The sequence below is a fragment of the Castor canadensis genome, chromosome 10 (genome assembly GCF_047511655.1).
Source record: "Castor canadensis chromosome 10, mCasCan1.hap1v2, whole genome shotgun sequence".
Lineage (NCBI taxonomy): Eukaryota > Metazoa > Chordata > Mammalia > Rodentia > Castoridae > Castor > Castor canadensis.
Genome location: NC_133395.1, coordinates 1,173,736 through 1,183,772, shown reverse-complemented (window position 1 = coordinate 1,183,772; position 10,037 = coordinate 1,173,736). Strand labels below are relative to the sequence as shown.

The 10,037-nt window shown below is 53.1% G+C and overlaps 1 protein-coding gene across 8 annotated transcripts in view; it reads left to right on the top strand.

The window, feature by feature from the left end:
• Nucleotides 1–2,301: 2,301 nt before the first annotated feature.
• Atp11a (ATPase phospholipid transporting 11A) overlaps nucleotides 2,302–10,037 on the top strand; it is a 130,238-nt gene continuing 122,502 nt past the window's right edge. For all 8 annotated transcript variants that reach the window (XR_012436125.1, XM_074042963.1, XM_074042962.1 and 5 more), the window contains exon 1: nucleotides 2,302–2,437. Coding sequence is in view for 7 of the 8 variants with exons in the window: in XM_074042963.1 (XP_073899064.1) it covers nucleotides 2,399–2,437 (39 nt within the window). In the remaining variant the exon portion in view is untranslated. The remainder of the gene's footprint in view (nucleotides 2,438–10,037) is intronic.

Below are 10,037 nucleotides of genomic sequence, written 5' to 3'. Positions count from 1 at the left end.
TTCAGGACTTGAGCTTTTGCACAGGGCCAGCCTCAGACCACGATCCTCCTACCTACTACCTCTGAAGTAGTGGAATTAAAGATAGACACCACCACACCCGCTTACTGAGTGAGATTGGGGTGGAGGGTCTCACTATCTTTTTGCCTGGGCTGGCCTCAAACCATAATCCTCCTGATTTTCACTTCCTGAGTAGCTAGGATTGTAGGCATAAACCACCATACCCAGTTCCTCTTTTATTTGATAAGAATGAGAAAATCGTTTCCAAACAACCCCCTGCCAGGTTTCTTCTTAGTTTTCATCAGTTTGAATGTTTTAAACCAGTGGTTGGAAAAAAGAACGGAGCTGCCAGGATTAAGCCAGAGTTCATTCCTTGCTCACAGAGGATGGAGACCTGGGTGAAGATGGGTTTCCCCCAGTAAGGGTAAAGAAGGCATTCTTGCTGCACTGGCAACCAAGTGTCTGTCACAGTTTGAAAAATGATTAACACTTAACTCTGAATCCAGTGGCCTTGGACAAGGTCTGCTGTGCTCCCACTCCACCCTAAATGTCACAGCTCACACAGTGGAAGCTTAAAGTCTTGCTCTAGCAGTCAGGAACCTGGCAGGAAACAAGCATATGGGGTGGGGTCTGGAAGAACCAGCTGGGGGGACTATGGCTACAGTATGGTCAGTCCAGGACCAGCAAAAGGACAATATGAAGGATAAAGTGGGATGCTGCCCTACTCTAGGGTTAGACACACGGAGGTGTGTCATTCCCAGCACTGAGATTGAGTCCACGCAAAGAAAAGGGATGACCAACAAGAACCACAGTCCCCGAAGGACACGGGCACTGCTGGGTCCAGAGCAAGGCTGGGAAGGAGAGGGAAGAACCACCCCAGCCTCACCCTCTGCCTGAACTGCAGCTGGTGGGGACCCTCCACCACTGGCACATAGAGCAACACTGACAAGGGGAGGAGATTTGGGTGGAAAATGGACAGTGAGTTAGCTGACAGAAAAGGGCACATTACTGTTGTCACTACTTATTAACTACTGCTGCTCCCTCGTGCTCCATCTGGTCATCTGTGCTGATCCAGAAGTCGTCCGATACCACTTCTCTTCTGCACCCAGACAGGACCTTCATGGTACACTGTATTCCTAAACCCGGGCTCCCCGGGCTCCAGCGGGCCACTGAGGGCGTTGTCATCACTTGAGGCAGAAGCAGGGGAACTGGAGCCAAAGCACACCAGCTAAATCAGGGCTGAGAGCAGAGAGGAGACACTTTGCAGTCTGCCTGCAAGCCTGACGCGAGGGAAAGCAGAAACACTCCCCCGAATTGGGGCTGCTTGTGTGGTGACAGTTCTGTGCTGTTGGAAGCTAGCGGCATGAAGCACTTGCCAGGGAGCCTGCCCGGGGCTCCTCTCCCTGGGCTGGGACCGCCCTGTAGCCTTGGCCTTGAAGCTGGGGAGGCCCCAGCTGGACGAAGAGAGGAGCATCTAGGCTGGCGGAACAGGTCGAAGGGCAGATGCTAACCCCTGCCCCCACTGGTTAAAACTGCTTTTGACTGTCACAGTTCTGGGGACCTAGGCCAGGAGGACGGGCCTTAGGGAACCGCTGGCTTTCCAAGGGAGCGGGAGAGACCCTGCCTGTGCCTTCTCCCAGCCGCCTAAAGGCTGCGCTCCAGGGCAGCCACCTGAGGAACGCGTCTTCTGTCCACGCGTCCCGTGCCGGGCCGAGACCCACACCCAGCTTCTTGGGGGCTTCCCGCTCCCATCGCGCCGCCGGGCAGCCCTGGGGCGCCCAGTGAAGTTTTCCTGCGGAGTTCCGAGAGGGAGGCTGCGTGGCTGCAGGGTGCACGCGCCCTCCCGTGGGGCCCCAGGTGCCGAGCGCGCGGCTCCGCCCCGCCCGGGAGGCGGAAGCAACAGGGCGGCGACCGCGGCGCCTCCGCGCCCCGCCCCGAGGGCCCAGCCGGCCGCGCGGGGACGCGAGACGGGAGCGGGCCTGGCGAGCGCGCGCGCGGGTGTGCGCGCGTGTGCCCGGGGCGGGGGCTGCGGGCCGGGGCGCATGCTCACACGCGCCCGTGACGCGCCGGGCGGAGCGGGCAGAGTAGGCTCCAGAGGCGCGGCGGCGGCCGGGAGGAGGAGGCAGCGGAGCAGCGGAGCGCAGGCCGCGCCGGTCCGACGGGAGCAGCGCCGGGTCCCGGTGCACCGCCGCCGAGCCTCCGCCTCCGCCTCCGCCTCCGCCTCCGCCAACGCGCGGCCCGCGTCCCCTCGGCCGCCGGCCGAACGGGCATGAGCGCAGAGGGGCCGCGGCCGCCCCCCGCGCCGCCCAGGCCGTGACCGGGCGGGGGGCGGCCGCACGCGCGCCCGGAGCCCATGGGCGCGCCGAGCCGGGCGCAGCGGCGGTGAGCGGCGGGAGCAACCATGGACTGCAGCCTCGCGCGGACGCTCGTGCGCAGATACGTGAGTGGGGCCCGGGGGCGGGAGGCCACACTAGGCTCGGCGCCCCGCTCGTCCGGTGCTTGGGACGGGAGCCCCGTCCTCCTGCGCGCGGCCCGGCTCGCCCCTCCTCGGTGGGCAGGCGCGGTGGGCAGCGGGAGGCGTGGGACCGGAGATGGTGTTGGCGCCACTGGGTTCAGAAGTGAACTTTGCAAGCTTCGCTGCCTGACAGTGGCCAGTCCAGCGGGAGGGGCAGAGTTCGGTTCACCGCGTCGGTGGTGACCCGGTGGACACTGGGAGGCAAGACTAGGGAGTTGATTTTGTCTCACCCAGGGGAGGGAAAGCGGAGCCCCGAGAGTGGCGCCATCCGGATGTAGGTACCAAAGGGGTGTGTGCAGAAGAGGAGGAGAACTGTCCCGGGCAGCCTCCTTCCTGTGTCCCGCACAAGGCACTATTGTCCCCGCAGCTGGCGGCCCCTGGCAGTCACAGGTTTGGCAAAGCGCGGCCGGGCTCCACGCAGAGGCGACCGTGGGCTCTGCGCTCTTCCTGGCGCGGAATTGCCTTAGGCGGCCTCCTTTGAGTGGGAGACCAGGTGCAGGACTGTCCCCTAGGGGAACGCCACACCTGCGCGGTTCCCCTGCTTGTATCCACTGACCCGAAGACCGGAGTCAGGGCACTGTGTGCGCTCTGGGCAGCCACCCGATGGCCAGGAAGCTGGGGAGTTCGACCCGCGCCACGTGCCTCCCATGCGTCTGTGACTCTGGCGGGGAAGGGGACTTAGCAGGCCCAGGTTGGCCCATAAGTTTTGTATGTAATGTGAGTGGGTGGTGAATGACATGACACCCATGTTGTGGAAGACCCCATAGGTGATGGTAGGGACCAGGTAAGTGAAAGAGGAGATTTTATTGGGCAGGGGTCTTATGGTCTCAGTCCTGCCCCTCAGGCGGTGAGGTCTTCCGGCAGGGGAAGTGGAGAAAGTGAAGTAGCATTGCTGAAGATGTACTCGGTGTTCCTAGTTGATTCCATTCCCTTCCAGGAGTAACGGCAATAAAAGAGAGCCCAACTGTGGGAAATCCTTGAGAGGTGATGGGTGGTCTTCTTGGCTCCTGTAGACTCCCTCCCTGTGGTCCTCTCTTCCCACCAGCCTGACTACTGAGCAGACTTGTAGCCCATGGCGGGGAGGGGGCCGTGCTGTCTTCCTTGCTTCCTCCAGGCCTCTGCCGTTTTATGTGTATCGATCTAGATAAACTGTCATGTTGTGTACACTTTTAATTCGCTTTTGCTAAATTCTTACGCCCATGAAATCACATTTTCTCTTGAACCTAGCAGGTAAATACTCTTTCGTGAGCTTTTCTGGCACATGAATTATCTGGTGATGTTCCGGAATGTGAGTTATTCTGTCTTCTCATTGCACATTGTTACTTGCATCTGGCTCCTTCAACATACACACTTGCACAACCATTCATATCTATGACTTTAAACTGATGTCTGTGCTATTAAACTAATTTGACTTTTTCCAGAAACAATCATGATCTGTTTTCTGGTAATTTGGTTATCTTAATACGTTGAACTAACTAAATCATATTTCCCTTTGCTAGAGAAAAAAAGTCTAGGATTCATGGCCTCAGGGTTTCCTTAGGCAGCTTGTTTTATAAAAACGAGTGAGTACACCTCCTTCCCTCCACTGTTGGCATCGGCAGTCCTGGGATGGAGGGAGCTCCCCAGCTCCCTGTGAGCCCCAGGGTCGCAGAAGACAAAGGAGTTGTTGGAAAAATTTTCTAGGTGCTTGGTTCTGGGTTTATCCAGAGCACCAGAACATATAGAGCATTCTGCTCTGGTTAGGCCGTTGTCCTCCAGAGCCGGTGTCACTGGTGTTTGTTGGACATAGGCTGCACAGAACTGTTTGCACTGATCAGTGAACTGTGCTTATGTGCTAGGAAGTAGTTTACGTGCCCTGAGGTAGTTTATCCACAGTGTAACTTTTTAAAAACACGTAAAGGGCACGATGGAGAGCGAGTGCTGTCTCCTTTTTAGAGACTTGAGGAGGAAAGGGCGGTTCAGGCAGTGGGGGACATCCTGAGAGGAAGCAGCCTGGCCTCGTGAGTTACCAGCAGATCCTGGGGGAGGCTGCCTGACGCCAGCCTGTGTCTCACTGCAGCCGTGTGGTGGGGACAGGTAGCGAACACTTGTGCTGCCTCAGTGCTCTTGTCTGAGGATAATAGGGACCCTTGTGGAGTTATAGTGAGGATTGAGTTAGTACAGGAGAGGAGTCTGGCTCCGAGGAGAGTGTTCAGCCAGTTTATCACCACGGGTGCTCATGGGGTGCAGTACCTCTACGGGATCTCTTGGTGGACTCCGGCCACCAGCAGAGCCTGGGCTATGGTGAGAGATAAACTGAGCCCCCTGTATTGAGCAGTGTGTAGGGCTCAGGTGGGGTTCGAATTCTTTAAAGCAAGGTGTGGTGTTGTAGCGTAGGCCAAGCAGAAACATTTGGCCATAAACTCTATTTGGGGCTAGGTGCTAGTGGCTAGTGCCTCACGCCTATAATCCTACTTACTCAGGAGGCAGAGATCAGGAGGAGCATGGTTCGAAGTCAGCTCAGGCAAATAGTTGGTGATCTCCTGTCTTGAAAAACTCTATCACAAAAAAGGACTGGTAAAGTGGCTGAAGTGATAGAGCACCTGCCCAGCAAGCATGAGGCCCTGAGTTCAAACTCCAGTACCACCAAAAAAAAAAAAAAACAAAAAACAAAAAAAAAACATCGTAGTTCAGGCCCCTTTCTTGGATGACACGCATCTCTCCCTCGTCCTTCATGCTTCACATGAAGGGGATTTGATTTTTCTCCACATTTCCGTAGGTCAAGAGCGTCATTCTGTTGTGTCTGTAATTTGTGTTGTGTTCACCCTGGGTGCAGTTCCTTCTGTTTTGTTGCTTCTCAAGAGTTCCTGCCTCTACCCTCTCAAGTGTTGTTTTCCTGAACATTTTTATCATTCTGAGAGAGCAAACTTTGAAAAAAATCTGAAGGCTTTCCTTGCTGACAGTAGATACTTATTTTTGGAACAAGCTGTGTGTTCCACTAGAATTTCTTTATAATAAATAGAAAAACATTTTTAGTTCCTGAGGACATCAAGCAAACAGTGCCTTACTCCTCCTACAAGTTTAACCCTACGTGAAGATGTTCCTGCTTCTCTTTATTTTTTATTATCAAATGGTTTGTAACAGCGGACATCCGTGTGCGGCTGTGAGCTCGCCCGTGCTAATACACTTCTTTGTTTGATGCAGTTGTGCCAGTCCTTCATGGTTTGGAGTTGCTTCTCCTAATCTATCATTAGGTGACACAGGGTCTGCCTGTTGTCATTCTCCCAGAGTCTGCACTCCAGGACACGGAGTGAAACCACTTTAACCACCAAGGCCTTCAGGTGTTAGAAATAAGTGAATCCTTAGGCAGATACCCTCAGACTAATGGCTGGTCTGTCTCCGGCAGGCAGAGAAGACTTGTAAAGTTTATAATTAACACACGTTTAACTAGGCAGCAGTCAGACGAGTTTGTCGAGTGCCTGCCTGTTTTCAGGGGCTCGGCTTATGTGTTTCAGAGCTGTGTAATTGAACCTTTAGGTTCTAGCTGCTGCCATAAATCCTTCCCTTTGTCCTGCACCTCTCCAGTGAATGCGTGTTCATTAGAGCAGTTGATCCTCAGGTGTTTTTATTTTGTGCCAGAGACTAAATTTAATAACCTAGGGGAAAGAGGTTTATATAATTACAGCCAGTTGTATTTCTGGGGATGAGGGCACTGTCCTCAGTTTACAGTTAGTTAAAATGACATTGTATTCGCCAGGAAACACACAGTATCCCACTACCCAGATGTGCTGGGCTCTCGAACTCAAGTACAAATTGTTCTTTGGTGCTTGGGCCCTGCAAAAGCAAGGCTAATGCAAGCTTCCTGAGTCCCACTTGCAAATGCTTTCTTGTCTAAGGTAAACGCAGGTAAAAGTGCTGTTTATTTGCAATACAAATCAATAGAGAGCCATTTTTACAGTATAGGAGTTCAGCAAGATTGAATCAAGGACTGTTTTTGCTTTCCCTTGGATGCTGCTGCTGTCTGAGAAGTGCAGTTTTGGATCACTGGTTCAGGCATTGGGCTGGTGGAGTGGCTCAAGTGGTACAGTGTTTGCTTAGCAAGCATGAGGCCCTGAGTTCAAACACCAGTACCAACAAAAAGAAAGAGTTCAGGCATCAGAGACCGATGGAGCTGTGCTCACATCCTCCCTGGGCCACCACCTGCAGTGTGTCTTGGGCAAGCTGGTTGATGTCCCTACATTGGGGTCCTCTTTGTAGAGCTGGATCATTAATTGTGCCTGAGTGTTGGACTGAGACACAGCACCTGCATGTGGCAGTGCTTAGCCGGTGGGATACTTTGTTGCCAGTGTGGCCACTCTGCAGTGCTTCTCAGGACACTATTGCCTCTCAGACCTCCCTTCTGCCTCTGCACCTGGCAGACAGGGACCCACCTGGACTTTTGCAGAGAGCAGCAGTCAACAGCATGCCCCTGCCATGTACCCCACAGCCCTGCTCTGTTCTGGTGGGGGCAGTTGATAGAGGCCAGTCCTGCAGCATGTACTGTGGAGGTGACATGGTCTGCCTGGTACACAGTCCTGTCTTCACATCTGCTTTTCCTTATGGCTTATTGAATGTAGCTGACCAGCCTTTCTCTTCTCCCACTTCATCTTTATCCCACTCAGGGTTGCTTTTCTCAGGGTCTCTGTGACCTCCTCCAGGGCCCCTCTGCCTCACACTTGACCTCAGCAGCATCCATTGAGGTTCACATATTCACAGCTTATCTGCAGTGAGTGTACATGAGCACATGGACACATCAGCAATCCCATCCCGAGGAGCTCACCCTGCAGGGACAGGCAGGCAGAGAGCGAGTAAAACAAGCAAACATCGGTGTTGGCAGGAACTAGAAAGTGTTGAGCACTGAGGAAACAGTGGGATGGATGAAGTCAGAATGGGGGTGGGGGTGTTAGTTTTTTACCACTGTAACAAATACCTGAGAGAAACAGATATTTCCCTCTTTAGAGGAGGAAAGACTTACTTTGGCTCATGGTTTTAGAGGTTTTAACCTGTGGTCCTAGCTTTACTGTTTCTCAGCTGTGGAGAGGCAGGACATCATGGTGGAAGGAAGAGCATGGAGGAACAGAGTTGCTCACCTCATGGTGACTAGAATGAATAGAAGCACAGGGAGGGATGGGAACAAGATTACTCTTTCCAGGTCAATCACCCAGTGACCTGTTTCCTCCAACGAGGCTCTACCTTCTGGTTTGTTTCTGCCTTCTCTCAATAATCCATCAAGTCGTGAACTCATGAGTGCATCAGTCCACTAATCGATCCCATGACACAATCACTTCTCAGTGATTGGCTCCATCAGTGGGGGGCCAAGCTTTCTTTGAGCCTGTTTGGGGCGACACTTCATAGCCAGACCATCACATTGGGATGGCACCCCTGGCTAAGCAGTGTCCTGAGGACTGAGGGATAGACTAGACCAGTATTGGGTGATGCGTCCAGTGGAAAGAAAGGCAAATGAGGGGTGTGGTGGTGGCCCTGGGTCTTCTCCAGTGACTTTCCGGCTTTCTGCTGCATGCCACTGCCCCTTTTGGGTCTTTGTGGGCTCTCTGCCCTCACCAGGGTCATGGCCTCAGCACTGGTGGGCTTCTGCCTTCTACATGGACACCCTTATCCTCGGATATCTCACATTCACTCCTCTGCCCAGTTCACTCCCCATGTGCCTGAGCACTTCCTGTATAGTTGGAACCCTGTGACATTTGATAAGAGTCACAAGGACCAGGACCATCATGCCTGTGGCCCCAAGGAAGCTGCCCCAGGGCTATTTGATGTAAGCCTCGTGGTATTTCCAGGGACTTGAATGGTTAACATCTTTTAACACCGCTTCAAACTTCTGGATTCTCTTTCCTTGTTTCACTTCATAGAGTCATGGGAATGGAGAGGTGGATGGAGCTCTGTCTGATGCTCTGGTGCTTCAGGCTAAGGACCCAACCCATGGCCTCTGCTCTGCGCCAGTGACCTACTGCAAAGCCTTTCTGTGCTCAAGACAGCTGCCCTTCCTGGGGACCCTCGCTGGTCCTGCCATGACCGCTCTTCCTGGGCTTTGTTTCTGTTTTTTTTTGCATGCGTTCCTTGGACCTCAGAGCCCCAGAGCGGGGGAAGAGCAACGACGCCCCTCTGCTGAGCCTGGTAGATAGAGTGAAGCTGTGACATCCAGATCGAGGCAGTTTAAAATTATGAGTTCTTCAGAACTGGCCTCGGCAATCCCTTGGAACACTGTAGACACTTACAGTTCTCCTTAGCCTCTTCCAGTGCCGGGTTCTGGCACAGCAGGGAACTGGTCCTGGTGTGGTTGCCTTGGCCACCCAGTGGCTTTAAGAGCAGTTGAGTTTCTTGTCAGTACTTAAACACAGGCTAGTGCCCATTAATATCCACATTTCCCAATTCTTTCAGGGTCACCCTCTGGCAGTACTGGCCAAGTTGTTTGTTTCCCTGTTGACCCAGCGATGGAGGGGGTGGCTGTTTAGGGACATCCAGTGCTGTTCCCCTGAGTGTGTTGGCTGCATGTGACCTGTTCCTCTCCACCCCCCCCCCAAAAAAAAAATGGGGATACAGGCTTTTCTGGTTTGGGCCTACATCTAAGGAATCTAAAGTTGTTTTTCGAGTTCTTAATTGTGCTTTTCTGCATCTTGCTTTGTCTCTCTGTGTATGCTTCACAAGATAGAGGAAAGGAGCAATAGGGAAGAGTTCTGCTCATCACACATCCTAAGAAGGGAGGGCACTGAGACCCACCAGGTTGGGACTCAGTAGGGAGGACTTGGGCTTTCTCTGTCCACTCCTCCTAAAGGCCTGGGCTCATGCTGGACCTCAGCATCAAGCTAATTGCTAGCTGTCTCTTCACATCAATCCTTTAAACATTTTCAACACTTCTGGATGGAGTGGGAGGGAAGCTGGGTTTATGAATGACAGTCGTGTGCTCCCTCTCATGTGACATCCAGGGACTTGTCAGTGACATGTGTTTACTTATTTTCAGTTGCCTTTCCTTGAAGTTCTCATCACTCCTAAGAGCTGAGCTGGTAGGGTAAAGGTGACTTAGAGACATGTTTTCAGTTCTCATTCCAAATGTGTTTAATAACCACCTTCCCCCTTCCTGATTTTTTGTCCTTGCAAAATGCTTATCTGTCAGTTCTCATTCCAAATGTGTTTAATAACCACCTTCCCCCTTCCTGATTTTTTGTCCTTGCAAAATGCTTATCTGTTCTTCACTTTTGTGGTTATCAGGAATGAGACCACTTCTCGGAAGGCATAGTGAAAGGTTTCTGTTGGAACCACGGACTTGGCCACTTTTCCTGGGAGGTCGCATTGTGGCTGTATTGCTGGGCATCATGGTTCTGTGGCTGTGGCTGGTTGCACGAGGGGCTGGTGGCTCACTTAGAGATCAGAAAGTCCAATTCGTGTTTTGAGGGCAGAGAATTTTCACAAAGGTAGGCTGACACGGGTAAGAAAGGTCTGGCCCTGCACGCGCTTTGCTTTGCCAGATCGCGATCTGACACATCTGGCAGCC